The 20,936-nt window shown below is 41.6% G+C and overlaps 1 protein-coding gene and 3 non-coding genes across 4 annotated transcripts; all 4 read left to right on the top strand.

Moving 5' to 3' along the window:
- Window positions 1-24: 24 nt before the first annotated feature.
- On the top strand, window positions 25-20,121 carry WDR43 (WD repeat domain 43). The gene is made up of 18 exons (XM_015856904.1): window positions 25-313; window positions 3,788-3,922; window positions 4,729-4,850; window positions 8,805-8,925; window positions 9,955-10,094; window positions 10,586-10,688; window positions 11,442-11,506; window positions 11,883-12,054; window positions 12,490-12,576; window positions 13,453-13,584; window positions 14,012-14,149; window positions 15,005-15,091; window positions 15,664-15,695; window positions 16,445-16,508; window positions 17,359-17,472; window positions 17,906-17,975; window positions 19,519-19,574; window positions 19,672-20,121. Exons 1-18 carry the CDS (start codon window positions 92-94, stop codon window positions 19,789-19,791), a joined length of 1,980 nt encoding a protein of 659 aa, XP_015712390.1. The 5' UTR covers window positions 25-91; the 3' UTR covers window positions 19,792-20,121.
- LOC116653286 lies at window positions 5,261-5,337 on the top strand. Its single transcript, XR_004306855.1, has one exon. It is a non-coding gene; the product is annotated as a small nucleolar RNA SNORD53/SNORD92 (small nucleolar RNA).
- Window positions 10,200-10,283, top strand: LOC116653287. Its single transcript, XR_004306856.1, has one exon. It is a non-coding gene; the product is annotated as a small nucleolar RNA SNORD53/SNORD92 (small nucleolar RNA).
- On the top strand, window positions 12,935-13,013 carry LOC116653285. The gene has a single exon (XR_004306854.1). It is a non-coding gene; the product is annotated as a small nucleolar RNA SNORD53/SNORD92 (small nucleolar RNA).
- Window positions 20,122-20,936: the final 815 nt, after the last annotated feature.

The following is a 20,936-nucleotide window of genomic DNA, read 5'->3' as shown; positions in this document are numbered from 1 at the left end:
CCGTCAGCGTCACTGAGCGGCGCGGCGCACGCGCGCGGGGCGAGCACGCGGCCGGAGCTGCGCAGGCGCGTAGGGCCGAGCTGGGAGCGCCATGGCGGCAGCGTGCGGCGGGGAGGCGGCGGCGCGGCCCCCTCTGGCCTTCTCACCTTGCGACCGCCGTTTGCTCGCCGTGTCCGGCTCGGACGGGAGGCTCCGCGTGTGGGACACCGCGGGCAGCCGCCTGCAGCACGAGTACGTGCCCTCCGCGCACCTCAGCGCCGCATGCACATGCCTGGCCTGGGCCCCGCCGGGGGGACGGCCGCCCCCCGACAAGGTACTGGCGGTGCGCGGGGGGGAACGGGATCCGCGGGGGGAGCGCTCGGACCGCGCGGCCTCGAGGTGCGGCCTGCCCGATTCACCACGCCCTGCCGGCGCCATGCGGCAGCGCCGACGGGACCGGGCCGGCCCCACGCCACGTGTGGGACTGCGGCGGGGCTGCTCCTCAGCACGGAGAGCGCACGTAACGGCGGGCAGCAGCCTTCTCTTTTTTCTTCTTCTTTTTTTTTTTTCTTCTTTTCTAAACTAACTAAAAACCCTCTCAGCCAAAGCACTGATGCTGAAATCCATTTGCCCTTCGTGTTCCCCGCGTGGAAGGAGCGCTCTGTGAAGCGGCGAGGTATGTGGCTCTTCTCCCCGCCTCAGGACCCCGCGCCTCGTGCTCTCCGCGCACCTCATGGCACCTCGGCCTTCCAGCTCAGCTCACTGGGACTCTCCAGCTGAAAGCATCCCTAGTACATGCGTTAAATCACTTTCTCGGCTCGTATATATTGAGGTAGTCTTTACTTCGCTCGCTGTAACGTATAACTCCCTGAGCAACACGTGTCCTTGGATGGTTTGGTGCAATTTGCCCTAAGAATCAACGGGTTAAATGGGTTTTGGTGCAAGCTTGTTAGAAATACTGCAACAGGTATCTTGAAATGCTCTGTGTGCTCAGATTAGCTGTCCAAAAAAGGCTGTGTTGCCCCATTTTTGTTAATCGGAGTGGCTTAATCCCTGAGCTTTATAAAGTGCATTGGACAAAAGCATTAGTTTCCAATTAGCCTCTTCCTTGCTCGTTTTTAATTCAGAAAAGGAGAAAAAAAAGATTCATGCGTTAATGGGAAGGCTGAGCAGGTTAACAGAAACTGAAATTGGTGCTCACCTCTGCTGTGTGCACTGCAGCTTCGTAGCCTGATGTACCACACTGCCTTAGGTCAAGCACAGAAGGTTGTGAATGGCTTTTAAGCGTTAAGGCCTCTTTAGGCAGCCACCTGTAAAGACTATAGATGCTCTAACATAGCTCTGGTTAGGGTTATATGTAAAAGGGATTTCATCAGACAAGCTTTGGCTGCCTCTGTTTTCTCCTATGGTATTGTTTATTTCTTTTTGTTTTTGCTGAAATGTGATGTCTCCAGATAGCAGTAGTACCTGCAGGAGTAAAACTATGCCATTAGGTGCCTGGTGTTTTGTCAGGTTACACCTCAACTGTGTTTTGGACTGTTTCTGTATTAATGAAGGCCAGGTGTTTAGAGGGGAGCACGAGGAGTGTGGTTTTGAACTTCAGGCCCTGGAATTGCTGATGCAGTGGTGACTTATTGGCATGCTCTCTGCACACGTGCTTTTGCAGTGTTAGTGCTTCCTGCTTGTCCTGTTCACCACCTCCCCTCCCACCAAGCAGCGTCTTCTGCAAGAGTGTAAGGACCACTAACTTTCAAAGTAGTTTCTTCCACCTCCTTCCTAGCAAGCTGCAGCTGTTCTGTCATCTTCAGCTCTTAAGGCTCTTCTGGGTTTTCTAACCATCTCTGCTAATTGAAGCTAAGCTTTTTTTCACTGTTTTTAAGTCAGTTTGAGTTTCCATAAATCTGTAAATGTTCAAAAGAAGCTGGTGCTTGATATGCTTCAGCTGCTCCGTCCTCTCCATGAGAGCCAGGTGCTTCCTTGGAGTCCCTTCCAGCATGAATAGGTCTGAATTTTCCATTGATGCTTCTTTCAAGCCAAAACTTCAGACAGAACATCCTGCTAATAGTGCTGATGAAGACTGTTCACTAAAGAAATGGATGTAAAAACTTTACTACCCCTTGCTTTCTTCGTAACACTGGAAATGCTGCTGTCCTCAGTGGGACCTTGTTACACTCAGGGATACCTCTGGTTTGCTTTAAGGGAAATCAGTCATAACAAACCATATGGAGACTGAATAAGCTTTAATTAAAAGCCCTATTCAGAGGACAAGAGTAAAGTCTGTTCTTAATTGTGGTTTTGATTCCCAGTCTTGATTGGGAGCAGCGATTAATAAAACCACATACACAGCTTTTGAAAAGTCCCTGAATAAGTACGAACTGCACTTAAATCTCCAATGGAAATGTGGTCCCTGTCTTTGCATTTCTAACAGCTGCTTTAAGGTGGTTTAGTTGGCGCTGCTGCCAGAAATTTAGTGAGTTTATTCAGTGCACGAGTGTCTTATATTATCTTAAAACCTGGTTGATTACTTAGTCGTGCTTCGTAACTTTAGTGATTTCTCACCACTTATGTTTTCATTCACTAGTTTGTAAACACTTTTCTTTCCCAGGGAAGATGAAGCCTGAACAAGTCCTTGCAAAAACCAATGTTGTTACTTTTCTCTAGAGCCCGCTGTTGTTTTTAATTAGCAGTGTAACATTTTTGCATTTATTGACTTCGAATGAAACCATTTTCCTTGGGGGAGAAGAGAAAAGTGTGTGTTAAATATGTAGCAAAAGAAAGCCCTACTTCAAACAATGAGGATATTTGCCCTGCGTTGTTAAAGTGTTTAGTTTTAATTTGCTGAAAACTCCCAAAGGCATCTCTGGGCCTGTAGAAATTATAGATGTTATATGATGTATATTATGTGACAGATGAGAATCAGAGAATCACTAAGGTTATAAAAGCCCCCTAACATCATCGTGTCCAACTGTCAACCCACCACCACCATGCTTACTGACCGTGTCCCTCAGTGCCACATCTCCATGGTTCTTGAGCACCTCCAGTGACGGTGACTCCACCACCTCCCTGGGCAGCCGTGCCACTGCATCACTGCTCTTTCAGAGAAGAAATATTTCATAATATCCAACCTGAATTAGCCATTTTATTTTGGTGATTAGTTACTTGGGTTTACGCAGTCATAATAAATGTAGGTGTTTCTTCTGCCTGTGTTTTACTTAAGTTTGGTGTGCATTTGGTTAAGCAAGATGGAGTGAAATTGTTTGATGAAGTGGCTGATGTTCCTTGTGAAGCAAGAGGGTGAAGACCTCTATGAATTGACTTCAGGAGTAGGATAGGTGACATAGTTTCAATTCCTGGTTCCTTCTCTCTGTCCAGTATGGTTGCACTTGCTATCAAAGAGGCATTGTGGTTGCTTTTATTTCTAAGATTGATGGTAAACTCATGATTCCTGATAAGACTTAACATACATTTCTGTTCTGGGAATGGAATAATTTGGTCACATTTAATCTTTACCTCTGGCTCTGGGAAGTGAACTCCCTGAAAAATATATATTTTTTCCCTCAGTGTGATCGCTGAGTTAGCAAAATAGGCTCTATTGAGTATTTCCAGGAGACTCAGCAACCTGGCTACCTTGTACCATGTGGAGGTATAAGATGAACCTCTAAATTGCCGTGTCTACATCTTGTGTCTTAGCAGAATTTGTGCTGGCTGACTGGTTCTCAGACTTGGAGAGTTTTCTTCCCCCTGCTTTAGCACCTAAGAATAACAAGTCAAGCTAATTAGTTCCATTTTTTTCTTTTCTGTTTTTCAGGATGGCCCCCAGAGGAAAAAACGGAAGTCTGAAGCTGCAGAGGTGGACAAGCAGTTAGATATCCTGGCTATTGGCACAGCAGTTGGTAGCATTTTGTTGTACAGCACAGTAAAAGGAGAATTACAGAGCAAGCTAGTAAGTTACGCACTCATCATCACATGCTGCCAAATAGTGGTGGTTTCAGTCAGCTTATGCTATTTTTTTCTGTTGCTTAAAAATGGGCTGAACTGACCTAATTAATCAGATCTTTTTTTCTTAATGGCTACGTATATGAATAGAATTGCAATAGTTTAGATTCTTGGGAATCTTTGAATGGTGATGCTTCTGCTGTTGGCAACGTGTTCACTTTGAGAACTGTTGGTTTGTCAGTATCCTAATGTTGTGTGTAGATTTGTCATTTTACATCAGCCGTGTTCATAATGATGGAATGTCTAACCAAACAATTAAGTCCTTCATGGGAGTATCACCCCCTGTGCCACTCCAGAGCTACCTGAGAAGAGAGCAGGACCGAACTATTCTTCAGCTCTTGTTAAGCTGTTGCACTGGTTGACTCTTCTGTACATCCTGATTGTACTTAAGCAAGGAGGCACTTAGATAACTGTTATCAAGACACTTGTGCTAACTATGCTACTGCTGGACAGCTTTGACTGGTTTTGTCAGTAGTGTGCAGGACAACTTTTTGTTAACTGAAGTACTAGAACAATAATTAAATACATGTACAGGTGAAAATATGAAGTATCTTTAACTTGCAGTTCTATATGTATACTGGTTGTAAAAAGAACAAAAAAAAAAAAAAAGATTCCATACTATGCACTCTTCTTTGAGGTATCAATGATTGGAATTCAGTTCTTGAAAGAGCACTTTGTTCACATTGTTGATGTGTGGAAGACTCAGTAGCAATACCTCTTTACTTGTAAGTGACCGTCTCTTATGTTTTGTAGGATGGTGGTCATGACAATAGAATAAATTGTGTGAGGTGGCATCAGGACAATTGCTGTTTGTATAGCTGTTCAGAAGACAAACACATTGTGGAATGGAACACACAGACCTGCAAAGTAAAGTGGTGAGTGATCCTCTTGGTCAGATTTGTTGTCACTTGCTGCTGTGTATTTCCTCCTTCACAGGTGTTAGTGTTGTCCCGTTGGAAATGCTGCACTCTGCTATGCAGGCTTCATGCTTGCTGTACTAAATTAGTGGTTAGATACTATTTTAAAGGAATTTAAAGTGGTTTGATTAAGGGATAAAAGAACAAACCCTACAGTTGGATTTCTTCCTTTGTGTATTGGAAAGACAAAATACAATGCTTAAGGACATGAGTCTCTCCATGCTGGCTCTTAGTGAGGTATGGGCTTCCAGTTGCTTTTCAGACACTGAAAATCCACATTCTTAGAAATATCCTTGGGGGAAGCAGATGCTGGAACACCTCATCCCAATTAGATCTACTTGTGCGCACCTGACTTTGCCCCAAGGGCCTAGCTGTGATGATACCCAATTGGTTTCGCTCACTACTGATGTGCAGTGGGGACAATTCCACTTGGCTGTCTGAGCAGGCTGCTGCAATTTAAACTGCTGCTGAGCCAAACAAAACTTAGTGCTGAATTAACAAGTTGATTAGGGTAGGTATTTGCTTTCTTTTCCGCTACAGCCAGTCTTGTTTTAAACTCCCGGAAACTAAGTTTTCTCTTAGTGATTCTGGTTTATCTTAACTTAATGAAAGTCTGGTATGTGATGGCATCTTGACCCTTGTCTTCTCCTGTTGTTACTTTTTTTTTGGTAAAATTTCCCTGCTGTGTTATTCTTTCAGCATTTTACGGATTGTGCTGAAGACGTTTGGGCACTGCAGACAGACCATAGCCAGTAACCTCCTTCATTTCCTTAGGAGGGAAAGGTGTCCTTGTGTTTAGACCCTGATGCAAACTACCAAAAGATGATGATAAAATCTCCCATATTAGCCTTCTCTATTTGGCTGTGAAGAAGCCTGTTTCCTTCTCCCTTTCCTCTTTTACACTCCAGCATCCAAACCTTCTTGGTGATTCTTCATTGGATTGGCTGCAGTGTGTCAGTAGCTTCTCCAAACTGGATACAGCACTCAGGTGTGGTTTGGAAAGTGTTGCACAGAAAAGGGGAATCATTTTCCTTGATCCGCTGGCCACATTCTAGCTAGTAGAAGTCAGCATGCAGTTGACATCATTGTCGCGAGTACTCACTACTAATTCATGCTAAAATGGTTTATAAGGATCTCCAAACTCCTCTTTAACAAATATGTTTTCTGGCCATCTGGACCCAGCCTATATGATTTTTTTTTCTGGTGCACGTGAAGACTGCTTTACTTTGTCCTTTCATCTTGGAGATTTGGCAGTCTGTTTCTCCAGCTTGTTGACGTGCCACTGAATGAACAGCAGCTGACCTCCCTAATTTCTTAATGTCAGTGAACTTGCTAATGGATGCATACTGTCATATTTTCAAGGTTATTCATGAATGCCCGAGTAAACACTGAGTTTGCTGAAAGGAATTGGAATGTCCTTGGGTAATGACACCAGTAACTGGCCATCAGCTGGACTTCATGGCAGTGATTGCAGATGTTTGAGCTCAGTGTTTCATGAAATTCTTATCCTACCTTGGAATCCATTCAGTTAGTATCCTTGCAGCCAAACTGGAGTTACATCGTCTAATGTGAGACGCTGTCAGAAGCACTGCTAAATTCAATTTAAATAGTGTACACTGCATGTCATCAAAAGCAGTCATGTTGGCTAGGGATGATTTGCCCTCTTTAAATCTATTCTTACTATTTCCGGTTGCAGTGTGTTTGCTTTGTATAATCTTTTCTCTCATTTCCTATATTCTTTTTGCAGATAAGTTTGTCTTTTTTATTGTTTTTTTGTTTTTTTTTTAAGTCATCAGAAATTTCTTCTGAACAGTGCAGCCACACTGAGATGATGAAATACTCTTGCAAGATCACAGACTTAAAACATTTTTGGTGCATCCCATTCCATCTTAGAGGCTGCATGTGTGAACAATTTTTGCTGTTGTGATCTCTGATTTTACCTATCTTTATGGATAATGTTCTGCTCCCTCTGATTCTGGCACTGGGTTTGGGAACATGGGAGGCCTGAGAGCGGTCTTTGCTCTTCTGTAGTTTGGCTTTTTCTTTGTGCTGAACAGATCTCTACACCATTCAGCACTGGGCCCACACATTTCTCAATCCTAATCTTACTGCTGCTGATGTGCCATTAGTTCTCCTTTTTGTTGGCTTTCATATTTCCTGCTGGACATATGTCCTGCTGAACATCCAGCTGAACTTTGGCTTTCCTGCATGCCTAGGCAGCACCTTGTGATTTTCTTCATGTTGGTGTGTGCCATTCTTGTGCTTTAAGGTGATTATCCTAGAAGAGCAGCCAGCTGTCCTGAACACCTTTTGCTCTTCATAGAAGTCTCCAGTGGAATATTGCCCATCAGTTCTTTGAATAAGTGGCAGTCTGCATTTATGAGGACCAGAGTTGTACATCATCCTTGTTGGCCTCTTCTAATATATACCTGTAAGCACTTCAGATGTTCTTAGAGTGTTTCAAAGCAAAGATCCATGCACTCAAACCCACCTTTATGTGTGGAGAAAACTACCTCCTCTCCTCATTTTCCTGACATGTCTTACCTAAATAGCCTTCTGAAGAGTCCATTAACTGCAGTATTCCTGTCTTGCATGCTATTCCACTGCTTCTCTGTGATCTCAGTAAGATCAAAACTATGAAGCTCTCTGTGGATGTTTAGCTCACCCTATTTGTTTCTCATAGAGCGTGTGTTCATGCACAGCCACTTGAGATGGGTTCCAGCCATGCTGTTGTCTCCTGAAACGTGAGAACTTTTCTTGTTGCTCTTTGCCCTGGGTGCTTCCCTCTGCTTTACCTTATACCCCCACTTCTTTTGTGACTGGTTATTGTTATTGTCTCACATCAGTCCTAGGTTAATTCCCTCTTTGCTAGGTTAGCAAGGCGGTGGACTGAATTGCTCTTGTCCCACTTCACAAGATGGGTGTTGTCTCCCCTCAGCAGTCCTTGTAGCTGGAAGAGTCCTGTGGTTACACAAGTCAACAAAGTGTGCAGGACATGCCTACTCCTGTGTGAGTCTTTTCCACTGAACTGAGGACAACACCATCTATGAACTGATTGTTTGACTACGAACTGAAGTTTGACTGTAAGGATACTTTGTGGCAGTTCTTGTTTTCAGTTGCAATGCAGTAACTGCTTAGGAAAATGCCAGGAAGTACTCCTAGGTTTGATCTATGAGCCGCCTGTTAGAGGCAGTGTGTTGTCTAATTTTGAAGATGGCAATGAAAAACTGTTATTATTGGAACGCAAAAATGAAAAGTACACTGGCAATATAATATCACACTTTTCACCAGAAGTCACATCAGGAGTCATATATTGCAAGTCATACTTGTGGATTGGGTTGTGATTTATTGTGTATAGAGGTTTGTGTTATTTTTGTCTTAGAAAAATGCAATGCTCAATCTCTTTCTAAGCATGTGCGAGCTTTCCATGACAGCATCTTTATTAGTGCTTTCAACTGTGGAGTTCTTAAACCTCTGAGGCCAAGGTTCTTACTGTCATTGTCACTGACAGACATAGGAGGAGTATCAGGAACTGGGTGGGCCTTAAAACTCTGAAGTCCATTCTGAATAAGCTGGTGTAAGCTTTGTGGATTGTGGTTCCAAGAGAGGTCTTAATGGTGTGGCTCCTCTTGTCTGATCCTGAGTAGAAAACAACTTCGAGGTGGGATAGGGTAAGCAAACATATTTTTTTAAACAACAGCAAGGCAAAGAAGATGGAAAGTAGTCTTAATTATTTCTTTACCTTTGAGTAAACTAATTTGAAATTGAGCTGAAACAGAATAATTTTTTACCTAATTTTTGACTACTTAGCCTTTTTTAAAAGTACATTTTGCCTTAGATTATCCAACAGTTATAATGCATTTTGAAGTTATGCAAATATTATTATTTTCTATGTTTCCATCTGAATTCTAGCAAGTGGAAAGGTGACAGCAGCGGTGTCAGCTCTTTGTGCATCAGTCCAGATGGGAAAATGCTGCTGTCAGCCGGTAGAACTATAAAACTGTGGGACCTGGAGACCAAAGAAGTCTACAGAGTAAGTAACTTAATGCAATTAGAGTTTAAAAATTTTATACACACACACATTCTTCTTGATTGATGACACTGTGCTTTAGTGTTTCCTAATGGGACATCTGAAAATTCTGTAGGGTTGAAGGAGACAGCTGGCACCTTTGGGGCTGCTGGAAGCTATTTCTGTGACGATACTTTCAACGGTGGTTTCAGCTTCCTGACAGTTGAATGAGGACGTTGAATTCCTTGGCTGTGTCTGAGAATACTGCCAGCAGCCTTTCTTGGTCCTATAGCATAAGGATTGGTGCTGTTCTCTTTCGCTGTGTCCCTTTTTGAAGCCATTCTATTGGGGAACTCAGTTCTCTGCACTATTAGTTTCTTCTCATGTGTTTTTGTGAGAGCTCCTGTACTCTTTTTCTGGGCAGGGTGCAGGCACAAGGAAATTACCATGTTTTGGCCGTTCCTTAAAAGCAGTCATGTTTTACTCTATGACAGCAGATAGGAAGCAACTAGTCTCTGGCTTCCTGGTATTTGCTGTCAGGTAAGTGTGCACATGTGTTAAAGTGGACTTGCTGGCACGTGACAACTACTGTGTGTGTCTGCATCCTATGGTGACCAAAATCCATATCTGTGAAAATAAAAATTGAAGCATTGATTTATTTTATTTTGTTCAGCATCTTTAGTGCGTCATCGCACCTGTGTGATCATCTTCTAGTTGAGAATGAAACTGTAGATCTAACATTGTAAAGTGTGATGTGCTTTCAGACAGTAACTGCAGTACAGGCAGGTGTGATTTCTTTCACGTGAGCTTAGTTCTGGTAATTTTACCTTTGATTGATTTCCCCATTGAGCTTCAAATTGTGATAAGTAGATGGATGCCAGGAAACACTTCTATGAAACGTAGAAATGTAAGGAGGCTGATCACTGAAACAGGAAGAACACTGAAATACTCTTGCTAACTTGGATCTTTCTTAACATTCTTTCTTAACTGATGTTTTAATTTTTGTCATGTGGCTGTTGATGGCAGTAGTTGAATTTCCTCCCATTCTCTTAGCATTTCACAGGCCATGCTACATCAGTGTCATCATTAATGTTTACCACAGTGAAACCTATGAATGAAAACAAACCCTTTGATGGAATTACAGGACTTTATTTCTTGTCTGGGGCTATACATGATCGGTTACTGAGTGTTTGGTATGTAAACTGTTCTTAATTTTTAACTTTAGTTATGACTGTTACTGAGGATAGACTGAACAATTAAGCTCTGAACTGTGCTTAAGCAGGAGGGGCACTGGAAAAATGCAGTGATGATCTCTTAAGTAGTGGTTTCAATTCACTGATTGTTGAATGAAGACCTGAATTTCCTTGGCTGTGTCTGAGCATGTTTCCAGTAGCTGCCACTTGAATTCCCAGCATATGCAGGGAATGTAGCATGTGGTATGCTTCTTGTTCTTTGTATTTACTGTGGAGTTTGTTTTCTTTGCTGAATTTTGCTTGGTGGTTACTTTGCACTTTTTAAAGCTGCAGGCTACAATGACATCAGTATTCTTGGATGAGGTGTGTAGTATTGTGATAGTGACAATAGTAGGGCATGATTTGTAGGCTCTGTAACACTGTGCTGCTTTTCAGATGTGGATGATGCTGTTTATGCTCTGTTATATAACGTGTGCTGTTTGTGTCTTCAGGCAGATCAGATCAGATAGGAAAGAAAAGAATGCTGTGATGTCTTTCATGGTAACAGACGAACCAACATTTATTGACCTGACCGTGTCAGAACTCAAAGAAGAGGTAGGAGCAGTAGTTTGTAACCAGATTTGTCCAACAATTTCACACCGATTTCCTTTTAGGGCATTAAAAGAGTTTGAATTTGGATTCTATTGTGCGAAGATGAGATCTGAATGCAAGTTCAGTAGTGTGAGGGTATTTATTATAGGTGCACTTGTGTAGCTGGTAGTTTGAAATAATTATTTTCATAGCAAATTCTGTGTTTCCTTTAAAAATGTTGCTTGCGATGGCAGAAACATAATTTGTTTCCTGTTAGGAACACATTAGTGATCAAAATGTTTCTTAGATTTCAGTAGTAAAAGCCAGTGAAGGTTTCTTTCTGAAATACAATTTGAGCATGGCTCTGTTTTTTGTCTAATCTCAGGTGGCTGTGGTGGTGTAACTGTGTTTTGAATTAACGTCCCTTTATGAATTTAAATAGCTGAGCACATTCCCTAAGTCTCTGTTTCAGCAAGTGGTGTTTCAGAATAGTTGCCTTATAAAAAGTGTCTGCATATGTAATGTTCATAAATAATTTCCTTATTTACTTCAAACATTTTTTTCTCCTGTTGCCTTTAGATTCCTTTATAAAAAGAGTATTTCATGCTGTAACTCCTAACATTTCCAGTTGTGCCCTCTTACTGCATGCAGAGGAGCTGGAAACGTTCTGTAATGTGCACCTGGAATTTAACTGCTCAGAGGGCTCTGTTTTAGTTTCTTTCCTCCGAATGTCTGTTGTTTGGTCTAATCAGAATCTTCTATTATGACTTCTTTCAGCCTGTGAAGTTAGCAGTTGTTTGCAGAGATGGGCAGTTGCATTTATTTGAACACATCTTAAACGGGTAAGGTAGTATTCCTTCCGGGAGTATATTTGTCAAGGTCTGGGATTACTGGGTGGCAAAACTCATTTTGTTGTGCTGCTGCCTTTGAACTTTTGCATCTTTTCGAACTGAGTTCCAACTGGCTCTTCATCTTGGGTTACTTGACTTGTGGTTTAAGAAATGCAGGAGAGCTTATTTGTTGGGGGTTATGCTGTACTTTGTTAGTACCTGTTACTTTAGCCAAGATTTTGCCTGGTTTAACCTCATGTAAACCATTTGTAAAGGATGTAAACTAGTAGAGTTTAAGGATTTGATAATGAAGGGTGCATACATCTACAAAATATGAAAGTCTAAACTAAACACGCTGGTTTTTTTCTTTCCTTTTTCCTCCCCCAAGCTACTGCAAAAAACCCTTAACATCAAACTGTACTGTCCAGATAGCAACGCCTGGAAATGATGGAGACTCCACGCCAAAACCTGTCCCTATTCTAGCGGCTGCGTTTTGCACAGACAAACAGTCTCTGCTGCTTGTGTATGGAAATACCTTGCAGCCCATCATAGAGAAAGTGGTACGTAGAACATAGTGGAAAGCTTTTGGAGTTTGTACTTTTTTGGAGTTGCATCGTGAAATTGAACTTAAACTTTCTCCCTTCTCTGGGAGTTATGGCTGTTGCCCTTAAGTTGTTTAGAAAGGGGCTTTGCATACCACTCGTTCAGTTAAAGTGTAACTTGGCCTTATTGCTGGCTGTTTCATGCTGTCTCAGCTGTTAATACATTAGGCTGTTGAAACTTTCTAAAACTTTCAATTTGCCTCTCTGAGCTTCTCTGCAGAGCACAGGGACCTGGTAACAAAAGGCAGATGTGCAAAGCAACTGCTATTCTAGGGGAGGATAAGAAGCTCATTCTTGTTTGTACTTCTGGAGTTTGTTCTCATCTTTTACTAGTTTGATGAATCACCACAGTGATTCATTAGCAGTTAACTGTTTTTATTCCTGTCCTTCCAGTCTTTGAACACCAACGAATCCCACATATGTTTGATAAGGGATGTCCAGAAAGCATTGGCGCTTAAAACAGATGATGCTGTAACAAAGGTAAGCTTGTGTTTTGCATCTTTTGATTTACTTTGGAAATGTTAGAATTCTCTGCTCTCTTCTAAAATGAACTTGGATTTCTGAATGCACCTGCTCAGAGCTGCAGTGTAGTTACAGAGACCCACAGCCCTTGGCTGCCATATGCACTAATAGGCCTTCCTGCAGTTACCTTCCTGTAGCTCATGTTACAGCTGATAACATTGGTATAGTGAGCAGACAGCATCGGTTTTCTAACCCTCAGGTTAGCTACCAGTTCTGGTGCTCCATCAGCCTGGTGGAGCTTTGTGCTAATTCCCCAGTCCTGGAGCTGGAGGGTAACAGAGCTGAGATGCAGTGAGAGATGTGGGAACTCCCTGGCATGCAGTGATGATCTCCATCTTGGTTTCGCTTTTTGCTGAATTCCAGTGAAGACTCATTTCTCTTGGCTGTCTGAGCATGCCTTGTGGAGAGAAAAGGGATGATTTGTGTATTGAGTGAAGTGAGTAGTATTTTAATTTTACTATTTTTCTCCAGTAAAGTTCTTGAACCTTGAAATCATTTCTTTTATTTATGGAACATGACTTGTACGCACACCATCTGGAAGTTGCGTTGCTCAGTGTATGTATTTGTATCACTTTAGTGGGCACTCAGCATGGCTCCCATAATGTACACAGGGCCGGGTGGGTACTTCAAAACAAAAACCAACAAAAGCAGAGCACAGCACACAGAACTGCTGTTATGAAAGAAGTGTTCTGGAAGTACCATGTAGCATTTTCCTAGTAGGTTGTGGCAGGCTGGTTTTAACATACGTGAGAATCTCGATATAAAATCAGTATTTAAAACTGGAAGATTAAGGTATTAGCAATTTATTCTGATGTTTTTCTCTCATTCTGCCAGGTGAAGACACCAGTTGTGAACTCGGACACCAAAGTCCTTGTGCCTGGCATTCCAGGACACAGTGCAGCCATTAAAACTCCATCCTCGGGAAAGGAGAAAAAGAAAAGCAAAAGGAAACCAGGAGAGACAGAGGTAAAGTCCTCCTGTTTTAAACCCAACAGTCATTTAAAAAGCAATCATAAATGATCGTTGCAGCTTCTTCAGGTATATTTGAACTTGAGTTGTTCGCCTTCATTGTTTGCATGAGGGTCAAGTGAGTCATGCTATCTTCTTGTAGGAAAAGGTCTTCCCTTTGGTGAGAACCTTTCTCTCCTTGAAGCCCTGACTACGCTGCCCACAAATTTGCCTGTTACTGTGGAACTTTGTCACACACTTGCCTGTCTCTCTTTGCTACGATATATTACTGCTTCTTAGTCAAAAATTCATTTTCTCTTTTTCCAGCTATCCTTTCAGTATGTTACTTTCCAGCAGGATAGGAGGGAATGGTATATATTAGCTACTTTGCTTTCAGCTGATATTTCTAAGAAATCGCCCTGAAACAGTTTTTTCTTGTCTGCAGGACAGCATTGAAGAGCGCCTAGGGGCACTGGATATTGATGTGAGCAAAGTAAAAACTCCGGGTGGCCTTCCACAAACAGACAGCTTTGCAGTGCTTTTGGTTCAGGGCTTGGAAAGCAATGACGAAGAAATCTTAAATGTAAGCATTGCATGATCACTGTATGCTTTTTAAACTATTTGTTGAGATTTGTGGGGAACTTCCCTGGGAGCCGTGGGGGAAGCTGAGCAGTCAAGATCCTTTTGTTCTTCCTGGCTGCTTTTTGCTGATGTGCTGGTAAGGCACTGGTATTATGAATGGCGGTAGTGGTATCTTAATGCTACCTACCTTTGCTTTCTGAGTCATCACATGAACTTTGCAGTGCTACCGTTTATGGTAAATTTGTTGTGTCAGAGTTCAGGTATTTTACAAGTGATGTTACTAGTGAAGCCATCTCCCTTTTAGCTTTGGCTAGATAACAATCCACGCTCAGTCCAGAACATACACTTTCCGAGTAGGTGTTGTTTGGAAAATGCATCTATGACAACAGTTTGACCTGAAAAGCTTGTTACTGCACTTGGACTAGGGGGAATTTATACTTCTGGAGCAGGAAAAGGAAATCTCTTAAGGATTTGTTATGGAGTAGAAGTTACTTGTCACCAGTGCAGGTGAAAGGTGTTTATTTACAGAAATGAAGCATGGCAATAGAAGTATAGCAAGGGAAGTTCTCATTAATATGTCTGTTATACTTCGTCTCTAATGTGAGATGGGTGGACTAAGGGCAATGGCTGATTGTTTTAGACACGTTAATCAAGTGTTTATTTTGTTAATTGTAGCTGACTTGAAATATGGAACTCCTTTTCATAGTAAATTTTATTTTACACCTTATCTGAGTATTTTACACCTTATCTGAGGTAATGGAGTAGAAAAAGAGATTTAAACCCAGGGATTTTTGATTTTTGTTCCCTTATGTGTTAAGGCTGAATGATCATCTGATTTATTTTTTGTTTTTAACAGAAAGTGCTTTCCACAAGAAAAGAAACTTTAATAAAGAACACAGTAGCCAGAATGCCTATACACGCTGTCATTCCACTGCTGCATGAGGTAGGAGAGATTGCATTTCATGTACCTGTCATACACACCACATTTGGCTTGCCTTTTAGTTGGGGAAAACTAAGGATGTGTCTCTCAGTTTCAATGAATAAATCAAGTCAAATAATATTCATTTAGTGGTTTTATAATACTAAACTTATTTGTAGTTTATTTCTGTGTTACTCTTACCTCATCTGGCTGAAGCTTAACCAAAGGACAAAGTGCCATTGTCAAAGCTAGGAAAAGCCATAGGTCACGTGGTGTTATCTTATAAGAGTAAGCAGGAAAACACAAAGAGGTGAAGCTAAAGCTTGTTTAGTCCATGGCAAAAAAAAAAAAAAAAAGCAAACGAATAACACCACATTACTTATTTAATACTATTAAGATAGGTGATAATTTGAAACTTGAGAATAGCAGGGCTGGTTACAGTTTTATTGCACTTGTATTTTAATCTGCTGGCCTCAAAAACTATTCTTACTTGTGGTACTGATCTTTCTACCCTAATATTGGTGCTGTCATGTGGGTGGGCTTTAAGCTCATTATGCATTTCTTGCTTTTAATTGTTACCATTTTTATTCCTCTAGCTTACAAAGAGATTGCAAGGCAACCCATACAGGTAAGAAGCAAGTTACCCACAGTTCAGTTTATCTGAAAACTTTTATTCTGTGTCTTATGGTCTGTGTTTGCCTGTGATGACTTCTGTATTAATTGTAATTAATAGTTGTTATGTTAATAACATCTTGAGGTAAAAAGTCTCACCTGATTGTGGGCACAAAGGAAAACTTTTATTAAGACTACGCTATTTGGGGCTGACATAAGTGAAATTGAAAAGGGAAAGGGATACCTGAAGTGAGCATACTCAGGGAATATCTGAAGTAGCAGACAGCTCAGACCTGATCAGTGTATCAGCCCAAATCACTTGAAGATGTCTAGCTTGTATTTAAGAAAAAGACACAGCTCTTCCTGCACCTGCCAATCCTGCAATATTGCTTTAGCAATAGCTTTGCTGTGACTAGATGTCTTCAATTGGATTAAATAAAACAACAAAAAAGTCCAGCACATTGCTCATTCTTTCTTCATCTATGTAAGTTCAGTCTTTTCTTCATTGAAAATCCTCAATAAAAAACAATCAGAAACAGATCCCTGAGTATGTCTGGTTTTAGTCTTTCTCTTAAAAGTCTGTTTTCTTCCCAGTAAGCATCTCTTATGGGGGCATCTCATCTGGATAGCTAAAATATTTTATTTCCTACTGTATGTATGTTTTTTTTAATATAATGAAAGTTGAGCACTTGTTGTAGAACAGCGTAGCAACTAGCAAATGAAATGTGTGTTGTCCTATCTTACTGTCTATGGTATCGTTTCCAGTGCCTCACAAATGGTTCGATGGCTGAAGTTTATTTTTACTCTACATGTGTCCTACCTTTCCACAGTAAGTATCTCGCATTACAGTTAAGTCTAGTTTCAGCTATATGTATTAAGTGCTTAAATGTACACGTATTCTTCCTTCAGGAATTTGTCTCTTGCTCTGCATGTATGATAGTGCCCAAACCAATGTGTTGAGGGCTGTCCTTTACCATTGTGCTGAATTGATGGACGTTTGTTATAAATTGTTTATCTTGGTCATCCATGACATAATAGTCATCCCAGAGTCAAACTGAAACAAGTTACTTATAGGAGAGGGCTTAATAACTGTCAAAACATAATCTAGCTGTTGTTATTAACACTTAACAGAACTAAATTTCTGTATTGAGTATAATTGGATATATAGGGTAAAGGCATGACCAAGTTGACAGAGTAGCAGGTCATGTAGTAGCTTCTGGGTGGAAATCCAGCCTTCCCTGGGTAAAACACTTTCTGTAAACTGAGCCAAAGGAATGTATTGTGACACTGTTAGTCTTTTCTATTCCTGGGGATCTCCCTTTATTACAGTATTGTTATATGTCAAAACTTGTGCGTGTTGCTAATACTGGGTTTGTATACTGGAGTGTATTCGGTTTCCGTTCACTCTGCTTTCCAGGTAGTGCTTGTAAACATGCTATTAGGAATGACTGTGGAAGGAAAAAGTAGTGTAAGTAGGAGGAGTTATGGTTCTGGACATGCCTATGTGCTAACTGGCTGAGCAGCAGGTGATTCCTGCAAATCCTCAGCGATTCCTTCTAACCAGAGTGATGTCAGAAAGGATTGTTTGCCCCAGCTGTATAAGGATAGTTAACCTAGATCTTACTTTCACATTTTTATGTATTGGGTAACAGCTTTGTTTTAATTCTTCCTTCTATAAGTTGCCAGACCTTGTTCCTCAGCTGGGAATGCTATACCAGTTAATGGAGAGCAGAGTTAAAACTCTGCAGAAGCTTTCCCGTCTACACGGAAGACTCTTCCTTCTTGTCACCCAGGTGAGTTCAGCTGAAGAACACAGGATATGTGGAAGTAGAAGTGTTATTTGCAGCCTTAGCCTTCTATTGTGAGAGCATCTACTGGGACTTAGAGCAGCTGCTGTATGGTTACAGTGGTAGTACTCAGAGCACTGCAGTTGACTGTCTGGTCAGTCTGTGCTCACAGGAAGTGTTGCATGTTCTTTCCTGCCAGATGAGTGTACAAACTCATAGCATTTTAAATGGGAATAAATGGGAGGTACTGGGCTGCTTTGAAGCAAACACATCTGAAATTTTGCTTTGTCCTTCCTATTTATGTGGCTGTTAAACTACAATAATAAGTGAATGCATGTAACCTCTGTGTAGATTTAATTTATGTTGTTGAGAGTCTGACTGACTTCAAGTTTGGGGAATATGTGGTTCCATGTGAGGCTAATCTGAAAATTCCATTCAGGTTGCAGCATCAGAAGCAGTTCAGGATGTGATGGAGCTTAATCAGACTGCGAAGCTGGTATATGAGGATGGTAAGTACTGTATGTTTAGATGTAGGTCAACTCTGGAATTTGTGTGACAGCTGATAGGTGGTGGCTGTTCATTGTGCTCCTGTGATATTGGTAGTGGACAGTCTCCAAGCAGGGATGTTTTGTGGGAAATCTATGTCAGGCAAGTGAGTGATTTATCATGTAGGCACCTTACGGTTCATTCTAAGGGCTAAGGATTATCTCCATCCTTTACTGAATGTGTCGGGGAATGTGACTGCTAGGATAAAGAAAAAGGCTGGGGTTCTCAATGCCTTCTTTACTTGTGTCTTTAGTAGTCAGACCAGTTATTGTCAAGGAGCTCTACCTCCTGACCTGGAAGTCTTAGATGGGAAGCAGAGAGAACTCTTCCCATGATTCAGATGGAAGCAGTCAGAGATTTACTACTTCACTTGGACTGCTACAAGTCCATGGGCTGGATGGGGTTCACCTGAAGATGCTGAGGGAGGTAGTGGAGGTGATAGCCAAGCCACTTTCCATCATCTATCAGTGTTCCTGGTCAACTGGAGAGGTCCCAGAGGATTGGAGTCTTGCCAACCTGACTCCTATCTACAAGAATGCTTGTAATGAGGTTCCAGGGAACTACAGGCCTGTCAGCCTAACCTTGGTGCCAAGGAAGGTTACGGAACAAATCATTGTGAGGGAGATTATACGGCATGTGTGGGAAATCTGAAGGATGAGGTTTAGCCAGCGTGAGTTCATGAAAGGCAGGTCCTGCTTGACCAACCTCATCTCCTATGATCGAGTGACGTGCTTGGTGGAAGAGGAAAAGGCTGTTAAAAGGGCAGCAAAGCTGTGAAGTGGAAGTCTTAGAGCGGGTGGCTGACAGAGCTGGGATCATTCAGTCTGGAGGAGGCTCAGGGGAGATCTTGCTGCTCTCTACAGCTGCCTGAAGGGAGGTTGTGGCGCAGTGGTGGTTGGCCTCATCTCCCATATAACAATGATAGGACAAAAGGGAATGGCCTCAAGTTGCGCCAGGAGAGACTCAGGTTGGACGTTAGGAATATTTTCTTCTCTAAAAGAGTGGTCAGGGAGGTTGTACTGTCACCAACACTGGAGGTGTTCAAGAACTGTGTACATGTATCGAGGGCCACACTTTATTGGGAAGCACTGGTGATAGGGTGGATGGTTAGCCTGGATGATCCTGAAGGAGGTCTTTTCTGCCTCGATGATTCTATGATTCCTGCTTCAGAAATTAAGGAATCAATTAATTAAAAGATCTTATAAATATTTAACTGATGACATCGGATTTCTATTGCTAAGTGCCCTTATACTAAGGTAGGTGCAGTCAAGGAGCTGCCACATTTGGGTCAGTGAGACTTAACAGTAGTGTGTGCATATATACTTCCAGTTTGGGCCTGACGTTTCTACTGTATACAGTATGATCATAGCAAAGTCTTCATACGGAGTTAGTTTTGGAATGTAAATAGCACAGTTTAGTGGAGGTTTAGCAGCATATGGAGTTGAGTTTTGTTTGAACACATTCAAGTCTGTTTTCCAGGCTGAGGGATTGTTTTCTGTTTTGCAGAATCCTCAGAGGAGGAAGGCTCGGATGATGAGATGATTGCGGATAAAGACTCAGATGTAAGTGGAGTTGAATTGAATCTTCTCCCCATCAGTTGTCACAGAAGTTGTGTTAATGTCAAAGATTCACACATTCCTGTTTTGTTCAACCCTCCAGGAAAACTGGGATGAAGATGAAGAAAAAGAGGAGCAATCAGATGAACAGGACATGACTGTTGAAAAGGAAATCAATGGTGATTCTGATTTGGAACCAGAAAATGAAAGTGAAGAAGAGTAACGGCATGAAAGAATAAACTTAACAGTTTCAAGAAGTGGGCCACCAGAACTTTCTAATTCTGGATCATCTTGCTGAAAGATGCCATATTTGCATATAGGGAGTGCAGACTGATGCACAGCCTATGTGTAGGGGCACGTGTGGGGCACTGTGCATTTCTGAATCCAGAATGTTTAACCACGCCAGCCTTCTCTTGCCCTATTTCCCTGCGCTTACTATAGAAACATTTCTTCCACCTCTCATGGTCAGATTATGCCTGTCGTGTGGACATGCATTTGTATCTCAAATGAAATAAATCTGCCACTGTTTTGTGGTAAACTTGGTTCAGCTTTACATTGAATTTGTTTCAAATGTTCGAGGAGCAAAACCAGCTGATCTATACCTTCTTTCCATGCTTCATTTAGCCATAGCAAGTGGGCATCCTGCTGCTTTTTTGGGGTTTGTTTTCCAGGAAAAAACCCACAAAAGGAAAAGTTATTTTTATAACCTTTAAATTCTCTAATGAATTTCCTTTTTCCTCCCATCCTCCATTGGTTCAGCCATGCCTTGGCGATATCTAAATGCCAAAGTGGCTTAAAAACAGCTTGTTTTGTTTTGTTTTTAACAAATTTGAACTAGAGACTTTTATATGTAGAATCAATGACTTTTCTCCTGCTTTAAAAAGACATTAGAACTATTGCTGTCCCCTAATTTCATTTTAATCGAGGCTGTATGTAAGATTAATGCTAACCCAGAGGATAAACTGTTGAGGTGGATGGGGAAAGGGGAGTAACACAGGGAAATGAGAAGGTGGATATTTGTGAATACATAGTGCACAGCGATACGTTTATTATCAATTTTTAACCTCAGTGGCAGAGCAAGGAGAACTGGCTGCTCAGCTAATGGAAGCTGAAGAGGTACAAATACATTTTTAAGAGCAAAACATGGTAAAGGTCTGAGCCATTCACCACTGTAATGTACAATATATTTGTCTATAAATGGAGCTGTTGCAACTAAATGCTGCCCTCTTTGTAAAGTGAATAAATATACATCTCCTTTACCAAATACCTGTCCTGTTTCTTAGCTTCTCGTTGCATTGCAGCTGCAGTGTTCTGTGTGAAACTGGGTATGGCAACTGCAACCAGATGGGGTCCTTCCAAATAGTACAT

The sequence above is a fragment of the Coturnix japonica genome, chromosome 3 (assembly GCF_001577835.2).
Source record: "Coturnix japonica isolate 7356 chromosome 3, Coturnix japonica 2.1, whole genome shotgun sequence".
Classification (NCBI taxonomy): Eukaryota; Metazoa; Chordata; class Aves; order Galliformes; family Phasianidae; genus Coturnix; species Coturnix japonica.
Note: the sequence above shows the minus strand (reverse complement) of the source record. Positions and strands in the feature narration are given on the sequence as shown.